Genomic DNA, 18808 nt, shown 5'->3' with positions numbered 1-18808 from the left:
TCTGAATGTAATTCAATCATCAATACCAGATAATAATATATTGAAAACCTGGGATGTTGATATGATCGGAGCGGCAAGAGATCCCATGTTGGTTATACATATCGCAGAAGAGAAAGCGTATATCTGCAACGAATACAATATTGAAACTAACTTATGTAAGGCATAATATATATATACTAGATTAGGACCCGTGCTAGAGCACGAATTGAAATTCTTTTTATTTATATTATAATTTTAGAATAAAATATTATTTATATGCTTTATTAAAAAAAAAAGTTTTTTTGGATAAAACATTATACAATAAAATATTAAATATGATGGCTTGAAAAAAGCACATATTTTGTAAGTTTTGTATTGTTAATTTTGTAATTTTATGTATGAGAAATAGTTATGTTTGTTGTTTGTTTTTATTTTAATTTTTGAACATGTTTGGTGAAAGTTTTTTAATATGAACATGTTTGATAAATTGCATATATATTTTTTTTCGCCTAACAATATATTTTTATGCCTAACAGTATATATTTTGTAACAATACATAGAATATTTAAGATTTTATTATGGAAATTATATAAATCATTGGAATATTCTCTTTAAGAGGTTTCTTTGGGATATTCTTAAGTGTATTTATATAACCCACAAATTGACCAATTAATCTATAATATTTTTTGTAACCAATATATATTTAATTTATAAATTATTTTGTAACCAACTTATAAAAATTATATAGTCTACAAAAAAAGTTGTGTACTTCCATTTTATTATATAGGGGATATATATATATCAATAATATCATGTAACTATATATATATGTGAATAAGAAAAAAATTAATCTCGAAAAAGCAAACATAAAAGGTATATGCTTCGATACTCTCTTCGATCGGTTTTAGATAATATACATGTCCGTCTACTGATCCTGTCGTCCAGAACCTATGAAGATCTGTTAGCCTTTTGCATCTGATGAGAGTGGTGCATATTCATGACTTGAATAGATGATGAAATAGAGAAGTTTTGAGAGAGAGAAGAGATCACCGATTTGATTTGATTTGTACACTAAGAGACATCATAAGAGAAGGATGTGAATACATGTGAGAGATTAAGAGGTTGCGTGGCGTATGTTGTCTTATGAAGAGATAAGAAGTGTATATATATATACAACAAAAATAAATGGGTGGCTCTTTAAGATTACAATGAAACCCTAATAAAAGATTCTCTACAGCTGTAAAAATATTGAAGATTTTTTGCTATTTTTGTTATAATTTTTATTTAGATATTTAATTTATTTTCAACTATTACATTAGAAAAAAAAAATAGAAAGAAATCAACAATTTAGGGATTCCTTATAATGTACAAAATAAAATATATTTTCTGGTCAAATAAAAAGAAATCAATTTGTAAAATATTGGAAACAATATAAATAATAACTGTAATATGTGTCAGCATACCCATTATATTTTGACATATGTTAAATATTTTATTTTATTATTTTCAAAAGATATAAACATATATTTTATATTTTCTATTTTTAATCAGACATTGGAGTTTCCTAAATGTCTCGAAATTGAGAGCATATAAAATGACATTTTCTGGTTTTTAGTTTTTAGTTTTTTTTTTCTAAGAATGTAAATATTTCATTAAAAATAAAAAACAGTTCAAGTTTACAATTAAAGATTTTAAAGCTACACAAATGGTCCCATAGTAAAAAAGGTAAAAACATAGAAGCATAAATTTTAGTGCACAAATTTCGGTCTATCCACTCGACCAAAGCGTTGAAACTGAAAAAGTTAGATGAAGCTATGATGATTTTGAAGTTCTTCCTAGATAGGTAGCTGAAGTAGAAGGTTGACTGCAACTTGAAGATGCTAAATTGCGGTCGACTTACTAGCACTAGAAGCCTTTCACCGGACGTCCGAGGATGGGATGTCAATGGCAAAAACTCAAAGTCCTCGATCACATACTCCTCCCGCGTCATGTGAGAGCGACTCAACAATCAAATCCATGAGCTTTCCCAAAATAGAACCTCACACGAACCAAATCCTGCGAACGATGTGAGCTCCCTCTGCCAAGTTCATTCCCCAAAGTTGGCTAGCGCAGAGCATAACTTATACTATTCCATAACCACATCGAACACCATCGGTCTTACTAGCTCCTCTAGAGTATAGATCAAAAGAAACTAGAGGCAAGAACTCATCGCAATAATAACTTCGACTCAGAGCAACCGCACTAGTTAGCCACATTCAGAACCAGGCCTTGAAGCATAATCAACAAGCAACTAAATACTTGTGGTGTCAACAAATGAGACAGCAATTTAGCCACTGATATGTATATATTTTACACATTTTCATGATGCATTTGTCATTCATTTTGTTCTCTTAACTCATTGCTTTGTATTGTTTTTAGTCTCTTTTGCTCAACATGCATATCTAGTTAGTCTTTGCATTGGTCTTGCATACATCTTGCATTTTGGAGTTGTTTCAGGAGGTGTCCAAACCATCAAATGCAAATAAGGATCAGGAGAGCAGTTAAGCGACTCGATCTACACTACACAGCGACGCAAGCTTCCACGTCCTTGATCGAGTCGAGTGAAGATTTTACTTTGGGATTCAGCTTTCGACGTCTTCATCAAAGTTGTAGAGAATTGAGTCATCTTTCCAATGCAGTTTATTTCAAACCAATCGGAGTCGTGGTTCATGAGTTATCTCCGTTTTAGTGGATGCATGTACGTTCAGAAATCCGACTCGACCCGCATGCAAAGGAGAGCTCCCACTCGATCAAATGTTAGCAGCGACTTGACCGAGACGTCCCAGGATGGCTCCCGAGCACCCTCAAGATGCGACTCGATTGACAGTTTCCGAGCACCCTTAAGATGCGACTCGATCAGCAGCTCCCGAGCACCCTCAAGATGCGACTCGATCGACAGTTTCTGAGCACCCTCACGTCGCGACTCGATCGACAGTTTTTGAGCACCCTCACGTCGCGACTCGATCGACAGTTTCTGAGCACTCTCACGATGCGACTCTATCGACGCTCTGAAACCGATGTCCTGGTTATGTCCCGAAGACGCATCCGAGAAGGATTCCCGAACCGACGTTCTACATTGTCGTTTTATGTTTTAGAGATTTCCATGTTTTTCCTATAAATAGGCTTTGTTAAGTTTTCACGGGATATCTTAGCTTTTATCTCGTTTTTGTTCTTTCCCTTAAGGTTTACCCTAGCCACCTAAAACGCTGACACTTTGTATCCCGATACCTTTGAATTTATTCATTTTTTTGATTCGATTTCTTCTGCAATTTTGTTCATCTCATTTTTACCTATCTAAGAATGCTTGTTTCAATGTTTTCTGAATTTGTATCTTTGGTGATGATTTTTGGATCTGAGTAGTGTGGTAGTTCTTGAGGATGGGATAGATTAGGTGGATGATCTTAGGATGTAATGTGTTTAAGCTTTGATTGTATGATTCCCTTCTGGACTAGAGTTAGCAATACTAGTTTCTCTCTGATCAATTGGAACTGGGTTTTAGACATTTCCGCATCCAAAAGGTGTTCGATGAAATGTCTGACCAACTAGTGCCAGAGACTTACGTTCCTAGCCTAAGAGATTAGTTGTCTAGGATGTTTGTTGACGTGAATGAACTTGTTTTTCATGCCTTGCTCGATTATGTTTCTCTAGCGAGAGCTAGGTTTGGAAGTGATTGAGTTTGAGTAGCTTCTGTCAAGAGATTGGATTAGCTAAGAAATGATGTTCATTGTTTAGGGATGGTTTGTTTGTGGCATGTTAAATACTCTATAGACTAGGATACTCCACCGACATCAATTACTCCCATCCTTAGGACCTCTTCCTTTCTGAATTTTATTACATTCCAGAGACTGTTTCGTTTGTTGCTTTTTAGTTCATGCTTAGACTCGTTTATGTTTTTATTCATTTTCGCCTCTTGTCATGCATTCTCGTTTCTAATTCTGTGACTTATTTTCCTTTCGTATCATCATCATTCTAGGACTGTTAGACAAACACTCTCTTTGAATTGGCTTGACTTGTGATTTCTTGATTGCATCTTGATTGCTAGTAAAGTTTCCCATTTGGATTGACACCTTTAGTACTACAACTACATAAGGTTAATTGAGACCTGCTAGGACGCACAAAAATCCTAGTATCAGCCACCAACGGAAGCTATACCATCACCAAAATTCAACACCACCGTATCTACCAAAGACAAAATCTGAGAACCTTGACGCTTGAAGACGATGTTATACACTTGACGCTTCAAACATGGTCAACCTCTAACAAAATCTGAAAGATGTCCTCTAGCAGAAAATGCAAACAGAAAGTTCTCATCCCAAAGGCAAGCTAAATCGTCAAGGTGAGAGATCAGATTAAAATCGTGAGGTAGCGGTCCCCTGAAAACCTATCTGAAGGAGGGAAGCAGGAGCAATCAATGAAGACCACTCGATGCAAGCATGGGGCATCAAATGTCAGGAACAATGCCGTCACAGAGGGGACAGGGGCAACAAATGTCAGGAACAATGCCGTCAACCAGCGAGAAATCCCAATGGAGAGAAGCCCAACCACCGGAAATTGCAGGTCGACGCGGCCGATTTTCAAGCAAAAACTTCAAAATTGAGAAACCCAAAGAGACAGAGAAGCCACGCTGCAGTAAACCAAGCAAAGCTTGAATCTGTCGTAGGGTTTGCGAAGGAGGAGAAGGAGATATGAAACAGATCCTCGCCGGTCGGAGTCGTGAGACGCAAATGAAATCGCTGGATCTCCATCGAAACTCAAGCCGTCGATTAGCAAAGAGAATCGAACGGAGGAGCGCCGTCAACACCATGAGGTGGCCATCACACGTAGCGGAACTACTCCCCTTCACCACGAGCTTCAGGACACTTTAGAGGCTTGTAGATTCACACAAGTGCCAGAACCTGAGCTGAAACGAAAAGCATGGGGTCCCTCTCACGGCGCCTGTCGGAGCCGGACACCGGAGAGGCGAACAAGACGACGGTGAGAACAAAACTTTAGGCTTTAGGTTAAAGAGAAATCGCCGTGCCCGACTTCTTGTTGTGGTGGTTCAGTTTGGTTCGTTTTTAGTTATTTATTCAAACAATTACTGAAAATAAAACCTAGATTTGAACAAAAACAAAAAACAAAAAAAACCTAGACAAAAGAGTATTTGCAAACTCAATGCACAAAACTACAAAATCAGTCTACAGTATGTGAAAATTCAATGACACCATTAGAGTCCCACTGATGATGTATGCGAATCTGCAATTCTGCATATTCATGTGATTACCACAATCAACATGAAGTTTCCTTCAGGCAACACAATTTTTGTTTTTCACAAGTTTTAGTGTGCTTTATAATATTATTCGAAGTCATTCCGTGCTACGCACGGATTTAGTTTACATTGTTTTTGAATTTTAGTAATTTGGATATTATAGTTCTTTTATTTCTTTACTCAGCAATTGTTATTTTAATGATTTTTAAAATATACTGATCATTTCAATATTTTTTGTGATATAAAAAGACATCACAATCTTAACAACATAATTTTTTAAGCATATGATAGTAACATCACAAAATAAATTTACAATGGAGAGACTCATATGCATCGTCTTACAAGAAGAAGTTTTAGTCTACTTTATACACTGTTAATTATAATATATTAAATTTAAAATGCTACTAATAATCTTAATATAGCGATAATAATGCACTATTATAGAGAGACAAATAATAGCAAAGGAAAAAAATGCTATTGTATGTGCACCTTCTAAGATGGCACCGACAAAGAAAACATTTACAAAATCGCTATCGAAACAAAATGATAGCGTTTTTTCGTGTGCTAAAAATACGCATATTTCTTGTAGTGATGTTGAACATATTAAATCATGATAGTTCATTTTTTCATGATGTAGTAGTATTAATATAACCATCAAACACGACAACCCTAGAGTAAATATAAAATATGGTTCAAGGCCCGGACCAAGGCCCAACCCATAGGGTATGCAAATGAAGCCAATCATTATGGAATCAAATTTTTTGGAGCATACTTTAGACCAAAAGTTTTTTTTTCTTTAATGTAGAAAAAAGCAAAATTATAAGTTCAGTTATTATTAGATTTTTTATAAGTTCAATGTTTATATAAGAAAAACATATATTTTTCATGTAGATATATCCAATTTGTATAAATATTTAAATGAATATCAAAACATTGAAAAGACAAAAAAATGTGAGCAAGCAAAACGAACATATTTCGGTTTATGGACTTAGAAACTATCTTATAAAAATAATTTTTTATATTACTATTCTTATTATTTTATTTACGATAATGAAAATGGTTTCTTAAAAACAAATTGGCATAGGTCATCCAAAATTGCCGGACCGGTCCATGGAGATTAGGAAATACATACATAAACACTCTAATAAATAAGTAAATTTGTCTAACATTCTCACATTATATTTTTCTGATGTAGTTTTAATGCAAACAATAAACATGATAACCTGCAAAAAAATATTTAAAATTATTCAAGAATACCTATTGAAATATGGAAAAATATATAAAAATAATATAATTCTTCATAGGAACCTAATGACTGAAATTAAATAATCATGACTGAAAAAATCTCTTAAAATGAGAGTAATTAGGGACTCAAATTTAATTTTATGGAAAACTGATTGATTTCTAATATTATGGAAAATGAATTGGTAATATTTAATGGGGAATAAATAAGTAAGCAATTATCAAATTACTTACATAAAACATCCCACCATTAGATTATATAGGATTAAACGCCAGAAACTAAACCCAGTAATGGATACTTAGAAATTAAAATTTGACTCAAAAATTTATGAATTTATAAGAGAATTTTGAGAACACGTAAACATCTATAATCTAACATAATTTAGATTCCTTTCTTGCTTATAAATCATTTATAAAATTGAAACCCATAAATAATTTTTTTACATAATTTAGAATCCGTTCTTGCCGTGAATTATACATAAGATTGAAACATATTTTTATAATGTCAAAATAACCTATAATCAGATTGTTCCTAGGATGAAACCACAAATTGATATGGTGGGTTTAGATTGGAAGGGTCTAATTGAAGAAGGGAAGAAGGAAATGTTAAGAGTTTTTTTTTAATTTTTTTATGGGCTTTTAGTGAATTAGGTCCAAAGTATAAATGAATTTAATTAATTAGGTCCAAACAACAAAAATGTACAGGTGTTAGATAGAAAATAGGCTAAGTGTCATATTCTTAGCAAAAGTTGAGAAAAACCTTCTCATATTATATAAGAGGGGGGGTATTGAACTTGTATTTGGTAGGATTTGGTAGGATTTTAATTTTTCAGAGTTTTGAAAGATTTGATTGAGTTTTTAGGAGATTTGATTATTTTTTAAAGTTTTTATATTTAGAAAATGAGAAAATGAATGTGATTCTATGAGATTTCGTTATTAAACTTTGGGTGATTTTAGAATATTTCACAACACAAACTAAATTTTTCCTGTTAATAAATGGTACGACTACAAATTTTATGCTCGACTAATAAAAGGCACGACTCACAACATATGTTTCTGTTTGAAGATTTTATGATAGTTATAATAAAAGGCAAAGTGATTATGCTCCGATGAGATTGCACTCTTCTCTCACTCTTCTAACATTCTCGGTATAAATTTTTGATTTTTGGGATTGAATACAATCATATTAGACGTTTTTGGACTTTGTGTGTTGACTGGTTGAGGAAAAAATTTAGTAATCAATCAATTTTGTTTGCTCTGCAGCTAGGGAGAAAGCTATTGTTGTGAATTTAGAGGTCATAAAGGCAATAGTTACTGCAGAAGAAGTGCTGCTGTTGGATCCTCTCCGTCCAGAAGTTCTTCCATTCGTTGAACGACTAAAGCAAAAGTTTCCTCAGAGGAATGGGACTGACAATGCTCTGCAAGCTTCTGCGAATGTGCAATCACCTCTTCCTCTTGATTCTGAAGCTGCAGAGGGTCTGCAGAGTGAGCTTCCTTTTGAATTTCAGGTCCTGGAGATTGCACTCGAGGTTGTCTGCTCATATGTTGATCGCAGTGTGGTAGTCCTTGAGACAGAATCTTGGCCTATCCTCGATGAACTCACCAAGAATGTCAGCACCGAGAATCTGTGATCACCTTTTTACCTTGTTTATGTTAGTTTGTTGTATTGTTCTTTTCAACAAGGCTCCTTCTCTTTTTCTTCTGATCCATTAGCTTAGTAAGTTATGTGGTTTACTTCATGCAGTAAAGGAAAAACTGGGCACATTCCATTTAGAGATTCAAAACTAACATGCATACTTCAGTCTTCTTTGGGAGGAAATGCAAGAACTGCCATTATTAACACGCAAACTAAGCCTTTCGTCTGTCATCTCTTTAAGGTTTCTTCTGTGCTAATGTTTTTCTCTGCTTGTGTTAAAGACCTTGTTGGAGGGAAGGATCGATGGTTTGAGGGTATACAACTTCGAGTTTCTGGTTACTTCACATCTATACTGATGGCTATTACTGGTGAGGTTATTTATGTTTATCTATACTAATGTTTTTCTAGGGTTTTGTTTTTAAACATTGCCATCGGTTGCTTGCGTTATATATGTTCATGTGACTTTCAGTGTCGTTATGTCCTTATTTTAGGTTTTGGATATAGGAGGATGCTTTTATGGGATCATCAGTTATTGGCTTTGATGGAAACACTTCTTCTCCGTGACGTCTTCAGCGGTTTTGTTCTTACTCATAAGTCTTAACATTGGGCTCTGTTTAAGAATTCTGGGAATACATGGGAACGGTCAGAGATAGAAAGATGGCTCTTGTAATGCGGAACAAGATTCTTACAGTGAGTACATTGACGACACAGAAGATTACGTGAACATACAACTGGATAATCTGTCAAGAAACCTATAGGAGTTGTAAAAGGTTTTCTTACATTTATTGATCATCGCACATCGGCTTATATACATCATAGACAATTAACCTAATCAACATACATAATATGGACTCTAAGTAAATACAAACGAGGCCCAATATGGCCCAATATCCCCCCTCAAGATGGAGTGTGTAGGTTCCGAACACCCATCTTGACCAGAAAAGCTTCAAATTCTTTCTTCCCCAATGCCTTTGTCATGATAATTGCAAGTTGATGATGAGTGTTAACATGATGAAGAACAATCACGCCCCGCAAGACCTCGTCACGGATAAAGTGACAGTCATTTTCTATGTGTTTAGTACGAGCATGATAAACGGGATTTTTCGCCAAGCTGATAGCAGATAAACTATCAGAGAATAACACAGTAGGAGGCGAAGAATCAATCCCCAATGCTGGCAAAAGTCCCCGCAACCATAGAATCTCTGAAACTGTGTCGGCCATAGCCCGATACTCCGCTTCGGCCGAAGAACGTGAGACAACATCATGTTTCTTAGTCTTCCATGAGATTGGTGATCCACCTAGCTGAATAACCCAACCAGTGAGAGAGCGACGAGTGATAGGACATTTGCTATAGTCAGAGTCGCACCAAGCTGTAAGAACCAGAGGCGTGTTAGCGCGGAGAAAGATGCCTTGCCCCGGACTATGCTTCAAATAACAGAGCACACGAAGAGCTGCTGTCCAATGAGCTTCCTTCGGCTTGCTCATAAACTGCGAGAGAATATGAATGGCATAGGATAACTCAGGTCGGGTAACACCAAGGTAAATTAACTTGCCCACAAGACGACGGTAGCGCGTAACATCAACAAAATCTTTCCCTTTGGCCAAAGCAAGTTTGTGGTTTTGCTCCATGGGAAAAGTAACCGGTTTAGCACCAAGGCAACCAGTTTCGGTGAGAAGATCAATAGTGTATTTCCGCTGACATAAGTAGAAACCGGTGGAATTACGAGCAACCTCAATACCAAGGAAATAGCGAAGATAACCAAGATTCTTCATGTGAAAACAGTCACTCAAATAGCATTTGAATTTGTCAATGACATGAACCGAACTGCCGGAGATAATGAGATCATCAACATAAACAAGAACATGTAAAGAGGAGACGGCATCAGAAAACGTGAATAAGGAGTAGTCCGAGATGTTCTGAATAAACCCGAACTCCTTCAAAGCAGAACCCAACTTTGCAAACCAACATCTCCGCGCCTGTTTAAGACCATACAAGGCCTTTTTAAGGCGACAAACTTGCGTTTTATCCTCTGTGCGGAACCCCGGTGGAAATTGCATAAAAACCTCCTCATCAAGGTCACCATGCAAAAAAGCATTATGAACATCCATTTGATGTACCTCCCAATTATTGGAAACAGCATGTTGTAAGAAAGCACGAACCGTGACCATTTTGGCAACAGGTGCAAAAGTCTCTGTGTAATCAACTCCCTCTGTTTGATTGTTTCCAAGAACAACGAGCCGAGCTTTGTGTCGCTCTAACGTCCCGTCTGCATGAAATTTCAGTTTAAACACCCATTTACAACCCAAAGCTTTCTTACCAACAGGAAGTGTATCTACCGTCCAAGTACCACGATCCTCAAGAGCAACGATTTCATCTTGAACAGCATTACGCCAATTTCAGCATTCACACCATATCGCTTCTGAATATGCATCCACAATTGATGAGAATCATCGAGATGAGACATCGAGTCGGAGAGAGTCTCATCGATAGTAAGTTTCATCCAAGAGACTACCAAAGCATTGTTGGCAATCCAGTCTTCAAAATTTTCAGAATCGGCTCCCGGGTTAGGAATAGATCCGTCAGCAAAGCCAAATTTCTTGCGAGCAGAGAGAGCTAGTCGCAGATTGGTTGCCCAAGCATCATAATTTGGACCACGAAGTAAAGGTCGAGAAATCACGATACCAGGATTGTCACCCGAAGAGAGATCATAAGGAGAGATAGTCTTTCTTCTAGCATCGGTGAGAGACGAAATCGACGTAGTAGTGGAAGCCGAAGACGTAGCCATCGTAACAGAAAGTTTTTGTTAATCGAAAATTTAACAAAAACAAGGTCAAGCAAAGGAGAATTGAACAAAGAAACAGATGAAAAATCAAATAAGAAAGCTAAAGATCAAAGGAAGTAAGATCTTAGCTCTGATACCATGTCAAGAAACCTATAGGAGTTGTGAAAGGTTTTCTTACATTTATTGATCATCGCACATCGGCTTATATACATCATAGACAATTAACCTAATCAACATACATAATATGGACTCTAAGTAAATACAAACGAGGCCCAATATGGCCCAATATAATCAATGTAACGAACTGATCCAGCTGCAGCTGACACTGACCATAGCCTCCTTTGCAATAGCTGCAGAGACATTGTTGGCGAGCTTGTTCGGAATGAACATACCTTGTCCATTGTATGACACTCATGGCGTCTTTGGCTACTTTGTGTGGAGTGTTACTGCGCTTTGCATTGTGCTTTTCATGGTCACCCTTGGTTACACCAGGTGGAAGAAGCTGCTAGGCTCATAATCACACACACTCTCTCTTACAAACCATGTGCACTGGTGTAAGGAAAAAACTCACTGCCTACATGGTTGGTTAATACACATGATAAAGTTGTTTCACTCATATCTTGTCCCGTGAAGACATTAGAGATTCATGTGTTCCTTAAGTCTCTAAAATGGGCGATTCTGTAGATATAAGTTGTCATGAAGAGTGAGAGTGGCGATGTTAAGATGATCTGGGACGGACACTTTATAGAGATGTGAGAAAATTGAAATCAGATATAAGTATATAACTGAGAGAGAGAGATAGAGAAAGGAGATGATGAAGGAGAGAAGAAGAAGAAGAAATCTGCCCAGAGAGAAACGACAGAGGAAGCCCAGTAGTAAATGGAAAAAGAAAATCCTTTAAAAAACTACCTCAGAAGGTGTGATTTTATTAGACATATTTTTCAACTAAAAACAGAAAAAAGTCTCATAGAATCATGCAAAGTATCAGTTTTTAAAATAGTTATGAAATTTTGTATAACAATAGATTTTAAGTAAGAATTATAAATCATTGATTGAATAACAAGAGGTTCTAGAGTAGTTTAAATAAGTTTATATAAATCAAAGTTGAATAACATAGGATTTTAAAATTTTTTTTTAAATCATTAATTGAATAACATAGATTTTAAGAATACTATAAAATCTTTTAAAATACCAATTTCAATACCCCTCTAAGATTCGTCTGAGAATGATGATGGGACAGCCGTTGCAAAAGCTACTATACGTCAAAAGCGAAGAAGAAAGAAATGGTTTTCATGATGTACCTTTACATTTTCTATGTACCTGCTAATTCGTAGCATAGAATGATCATTCAGATTTATTAAAGAATCATAAGTAAACTTAAAGTATCTATTCTTTAGGTTGTGACATGTACAAGCAAAGTGTAGATATTTTTTTCATCATTAGTTTACCTATTCAGACTAAAGTAGTAAAACTCTTTGTTCTTGTTCATCTTCGAGGGCTAGCTAGACTCTCTATTACATAAAACCTGATCACTCAATTATACAACAACCACCATTATTTGTTTTTTTGCACCTCAATTTTTTTGTGAAAGTAATTATCTAAAGTTTCTATGATAAACACATTAATAAACTTTCGTTTGTTTTATTTTTGATAAATTTCAAATGCTTATTTAGATTAATAGTTTACATTCCTTGACTATATTTGGGAGGTGGTTACAGCAGGCTGAATATAACATCTTCTCATAGCACGCATTAAAAAAAATCGCCTAAATGGTTTTTGACCCTTTTTTTTTTTTTTCTTTGACGATCACTTTTCTTTGATAGTAATTATAAATATAATAAGGTCGTTTCAAAAGGAGTTCATTTCAAAGCTTAAATGGAGTATTATCTTCAAAGATATTTAAAATCTTCAAGATTGTCGAGAATTTTTAAGTGGATTATCGTCAAGAATGATGAATTATTTATAACGAAAGAAACGGAAAATTATTTTTAAAATAAGGAACAGTATAGTAGATAGGTTTGTCTATATAACTTTTCAATGAATATAGCCAAAAAAAAATACGTGGCCTATGTTAATTGTTATGTTGATGAAACCCTAATTGGAGAGGTTTTTTCAGATTTAATTTTCATTGATATAATTTATTAATTTTTTGTTGGGGTCAAATTTTTGTTTATTTAAAAGGAAAATTGGCAGCAATAACACAAAAAAACTATAATTAACTGGGTAGCCATTGTAATCATAATAAGGTTATAATAACTGTCACTACAAGAAAATTGAGTTTTAATAGCGTCTCAATAACGCTATCTATCGATACTATAGCGTTTTAACAAACGCTATATCTACTCCCGTCATAATAGATCAGACACTTTTGATAATGGTTTTTGTCATTGCTATCATATATTCATTTAATATAGCATTTTTTGCAATGCAATCATATATTTTATAATAGCAATTGTATTTTGTTATAAATTGTTTTATTTATAACATATAATTATAATATATTATATGATATAATGTAATAATTCTGTAATTTTATTTTAATAATTTATAATTTTTATAATATTTTGTATTTTTATTAATTATTCAGTTATATTAAATTAGAACTATTGATTTTGTGGGATTATGTATTGATTTATGTATTAATGACACTTTCTACCCTTCCATTCACCATTAACACCACCACCGGCAACTTACTTCCGGCCACTTTCTCCGATGACCTCCGGCTACCTTCTCCGGCGACCTCCGATCACCTTTTCCGGCGACCTCTGACCACCCTCTCCGGCGACCTCCGGCCACCCTTTGGGTTCCCAATGTACTATCTTTTAGGGTTTAGTTTTCCTCTGGCCACCATCCAGCCGACCACCGGCCGTGACCTCCGGTCACCACCGAACTCTGGCGATCTCCGACCTCCGGCAACCTCTGACCTCCGGCAAACTCCGGTGAACTCTTGCGAACTCCTCTGCCGCCGACCTCCGGCTACCAACCTCCGGCCACCGACCTCCAACCTCCAGCCACCGACCTCCAACCTCCGGTCACCTTCTCCGGCCACCGGCCACTCCCTCCAACCAACAACCACCACTTTCTCAACTGCACAAAACACTAAAGTGGTAATTTTGCTATACTCTTATCCTGATTCTCTAATTCTTTTATATATGGTGTTATTTACTGCTATGATTTTTTTTTTATTTTGGCTAATGAGCTAATTGGCCCTATTTAAAATGGCATATTTTAAAAAAAACAAAAAAAAAATCAGCCATCAATGCTCTAGTCAAAAATAAAAAGAAATAAAGCTGCAGAAATCTTCAAAATAATATAATTAACAAAATTGTCACATGGACAGTAAATCAATTAGATTTTGATAACTGTTAAATAGTTTTCAAATTTAAAATTTTTATAAGATAGATCTGTAGATGTCTAGTTTTTTAGTATATATATTTTTATTTGTGTTGGAATTTCTAAAATGTCTCGATATTTTTTTTTATCGTATGGATTTATTATAGGTCAATTTAATATATATACATAGACGACCAAGAAATTAGTATTTTGGAGTTGATAAACGTTTAATTAGTTTTGTAATATGTGTCAGTTGCAAAGTTACGAGACTAACTATAATGCCTGTATCCCAATATCTGAATCGAGCATGTGATTCGAGGCATTGCGATGGAATAAGTTGTGATTTGAGAATTTAATCGAGTGTCCGAGAGGCTCGTGGGGATGATAAGATAAACTGTTGGAGCTGGTCAAGCAGTCATCAGTGTGTTGGGTAATCAGCGTGTAATTTCTTGAGCGTGAACGGTTATCGATAGTTATTAATAATGTGCACGTAAGCATAAGATGAAAATTGGTGGGAACGGTTAATGGCATGAGAAAACATGCGGATCTGACTTAAGTGGTGGTTACTCGACGGTTTTCGAGTAAAGAGAGCATTAAATAGAGATTATGAGCATTCTTCTTCCTCACTCATGTTCGGTTGGGGGGTGAGGACTCGAGAGAAAGGGAAACAAAGAGAATCTATCGAGATTTAGCGAGAGAAATCGAGGATTAAGATAAGATCGTCGAGTCTGATCGGTTGTTCTTAGAGCAATGATATTTATCGGTAATGCAAATATGTGTTGAGAAATGCAGTCACGCATCGACGATGGCAATGGCATGTGAAGATTAAAGATCTGCAAGTCGAGATTCGACAGTTATAGGCGATGTCTAGCTGTGAATCGTCGACAATGGACGGGGTTTTCGTGTTTCTAAGTAGCAATTATCGATACTAAGATCGAGATGGAAGTCGAGTCCGTGTTCGGGCTTGTGCGGGTTACGTGAGCATGTCTGAGGCAGTTATCGAGGAGTGTGGATCGTGTTTGACGATCATATATGTAATTGGAAGATCGACTAATGCTAATGTGAAACAGCTGATCGAGTATGTCGAGCGGTTACCGAGAGTCTGTGATCCGCTGAGCGGTGTTTGAGAGCTTTTGATCGGTGGTCTGACGGTTATCGAAAGTATTTGATCAGTGGTCGAGTAACTGTCGATGATCGACAGTTCTGTCCGCGGTAGCGAGTTATCTGGTAGAGATTACCAAGAGCGGTGATACGTTGTTGACAGTCCGAGCGATAGATCGTTGATCTGGTGTCGCGTCTGAATGTTCTCATGATCGAGGATCATGGGTTTCGGTTGGTACTCGGTGGGGTGCTGTGTGAGTATGTTTGGTGTGATGTAGATTCTGAACCATCTCCAATGGTTTTTCCTATTTTTTCATTATAATAGAGAAACTCTATAATAGAGGTGAGTTTTACTTCTATTCTCACTTCTAAAATAGAGGAACTCTGCTTGTTTCATTTATAAATAAAGGAAAATATAGCAATCTCTGTTTTAAAGGTGAAAATATAGGTGAATTAGAGCAAATTTGTCTCTAAAATATAGATTGCTATATTTTTTCACTATATATAGAGACAAATATAGAGATGGGTTGGAGATGCTCCAAAGTCCCAACGATAAACTTAAATCCATGTACTTCTATATTGAACTAACATATCTCAGATTTGAGTATAGTCATCTTCATCGATCTGCCAATGCGAATCTGCATCTTCATGTGATTACCACTTTAACTATATATGAATATATGATGGAATCAACATGAAGCCATCCTCAGGCTATCTTGCTCTGATCTCACTTCTAGATATTCTTCACCCGCAATTCCATTCTTAGTGTGGTATACTGTTTGAGTTTGGCTAGATTCAAAAGAATTATACACCCGTGCTCGTTTGGTCATTTGAAGTACATAGACATAGCATTTTCAACTTTTAAAAGTTAGCTACCATAACATATTTATGGGTCTATGACACTAATATAAATATCATAATCTAACTGGAAGTTCTGGACACCATTTACAGATGAACTACTTCACAACCTATATCAACAGATTTCTTCACAGCATCAACCACCAACTGTGTCTTCCTACTGATCTCTGGCCACCTACGATCAGCCTCTGAATAGCCCCGCTTGATTCCTTCAACAAGCCGAGTGAACTCTCTCAGCATCATTGCCTCTTGCGACTCACCAGTTCCGCCACAATCAAAGGTAACTCTCTTTGGCATTACGTTCCAACCAATGTGCATGTCCACGAACTTAGCACCACTTGTGTACTCGAACCAAGCCGTGTCCTCTTTGTAAGGTATGACATAGTCATTCATTTGAAACGAACCTTTTGACCCTGGCATGGTACATTTCGACATATGGTGTTGTTACAAAGATCATTAGTGATTTTACATATCATTATATTGGTTTGGTTTGGTATACGTTTTTCTAGTTTATAAATCTAACGAATGTAACAACAAATCTACTATAGATCTTTTATTTTAGTTACATACAATTTTATTCCTTTTGGCTTAATTGAATTTGGTTTGAACTGTTCAATTCAAGGCTGGATTTGATTTTATTCCCCTAGACTCTTACTAATTCTATTACATCCTATATTGTAAAGGCTATGGTAAGAACTAAGAAGTAAGAACCTGAGATAGATAGGTCAGTCGAAAGTTGAGAGAGGAAAGAGCAATGGACGATTGCGGTTGCGGTTGTACCAAACTGAAGGGAGGCAGAGCAGGACATGATAGTCCCAGTTGAGTTTGTGCAAACAGAGGAGGGAAGAGCCCTGACAAATATTGGCATTTGGTAAGACATAGCCCATAGAACTGCACCTATAGGGCACGCAAGCTCTCCAATAGCTCCGGCTAAACCCATAGCTTCTTTAGTCAGGTTCTCTGATACCGGAGTTGTCATCGTACTATACATCTACAATATATAAAATTGTTTTGTCACACTTTAAGGATTAGTGATTAATAAAGCATCTATATATACTTTTTGGAGACATTTATGAAATAAATCTTAGAGTTTGAACTTATTTACAATCATGCCATTAATATTAATTTTACAATTATTTTTTATTTTAAATAATCTCAAATTTGGAATTTAACTTAAGAAGATTTTCTCCTATTCAAGTTTCCAAAAGTATCGGACCAACAACCATTAGCATTAAATATTATATATTTAAGTAATCCATTCTCTAAAAAAACTGTTGATAATAACTTATTTTCATGTGTTTGAAAGCCAAGTGATTAAACTGTTGATAATAACTTTAATTTTAAAAAAATTTGGGGCCCAAACTGATACAAATTGTTAAAAAAAAAATTACTTTATTTTTCAGTAGCTAATATATTAATATATAAATTTTTGATCCATACTAATAAGAAACAATTGATATAAATTAAACTTTACAAAAAAATACTTCACCATTTTAATCGACTTGCACAACTATAAATACAAAAGTGTTAAATGATATAGAGATAAAGCAACCAAAATTACAAAGTCAAATTATAGTATACTCATATAATTATAAAAATAAAATATATTATGTAATACTATTATTTCTACAATGTAAATAAAAAAAAAATCACAAAAATATATTTGTTAACTAAATTAAATTTAATGAATAATAAGAATATCCTGTATATAATAAACCACCACAAGTTGACAATAGAAATTATATACTACATAATGTATTGATGTAAAACTATAGTAGATTTAAAAATACAAAATATATCATATACATATATAGTTAATATAATAAAGAATTTTTATTTTGTATTTTTAAACAAAAATATAGTTCCGCGGTGTACCGCGGGTGAATATCTAGTTTTAAAATAAAAGTGAAATATTTTTTTTGTACAAATTTGCAATATTTTGATTAAAAGAACAAAGTGCTTACGTGGCGAACATCTCCAAGCAATCCAGAATCAAACATCGTTTCTTTAATCTTAGCCGTCCGTTGATGATGCAACCAAACCGTATCGTCCATAAACTGAACACCGTTACATTCACACGCCTCCACGATCTTGTCCAGCTCCGTCGCGTCTTGAGCCGGTGGTTTCTCAACAAGAACATGCTTCTTCTTCTCCGCAGCTGTCACTGCCCATTTCCCTCGCTGCGTTACCGGCATCGTCAAGTACACTGCATCGATGTTTGCATCGTTGAGCAGTTCTTGGTAGCTTCCGTATATAGTGACGTTCTCCGGCGATAAATTGTTGGTGGTGGCGAAAGTTTTTGCGGTTTCGAGACATGGATCACTGATTGCGATGATGACGGCGTTTGAGGATTGTGTTACTGTTCTGACGAACTTTGATGCGTATTTGATGCAACCAAGAAGACCAAAGCACACCGTTTTGTTGTCAGCCATTGTTGAGTTTTTTTTTTTTTTTTGGCAATGTTGTCAGCCATTAATTGTTGAGTTGTGTTCTAATGAAAGTGATGAGATTTGTGTTTTTCACGTGGCAAATCCTATGCCTTAGATATGAGTTATCTTCTTCAATTTATTATTTTTTCTTTCACGTGAG

At 35.4% G+C, this 18808-nt stretch overlaps 1 protein-coding gene across 1 annotated transcript; it reads right to left on the bottom strand.

Annotated features, from left to right (window-relative positions):
• Window positions 1-16190: 16190 nt before the first annotated feature.
• On the bottom strand, window positions 16191-18756 carry LOC104787630 (putative oxidoreductase At4g09670). The gene is made up of 3 exons (XM_010513235.3): window positions 18184-18756; window positions 16931-17210; window positions 16191-16632 (listed from the first exon to the last, which is right to left on the bottom strand). Exons 1-3 carry the CDS (start codon window positions 18649-18651, stop codon window positions 16307-16309), a joined length of 1074 nt encoding a protein of 357 aa, XP_010511537.1. The 5' UTR covers window positions 18652-18756; the 3' UTR covers window positions 16191-16306.
• Between the last annotated feature and the right edge of the window lie 52 nt (window positions 18757-18808).

This window comes from Camelina sativa, chromosome 5 (assembly GCF_030686135.1).
Source record: "Camelina sativa cultivar CO46 ecotype springtype chromosome 5, ASM3068613v1".
Classification (NCBI taxonomy): Eukaryota; Viridiplantae; Streptophyta; class Magnoliopsida; order Brassicales; family Brassicaceae; genus Camelina; species Camelina sativa.
This window is presented reverse-complemented; position numbering and strand designations above follow the sequence as displayed.

Excerpts from the sequence above, each read along its gene's own strand:
- LOC104787630 (XM_010513235.3), bottom strand. The coding sequence starts at position 18,651 with ATGGCTGACAACAAAACGGTGTGCTTTGGTCTTCTTGGTTGCATCAAA. Across the intron at positions 17,211-18,183 it reads TGCTTGGAGATGTTCGCCAC|ATGTATAGTACGATGACAAC; the intron begins GTAAGCACTTTG and ends TATATATTGTAG. Across the intron at positions 16,633-16,930 it reads GACTGACCTATCTATCTCAG|GGTCAAAAGGTTCGTTTCAA; the intron begins GTTCTTACTTCT and ends GTACCATGCCAG.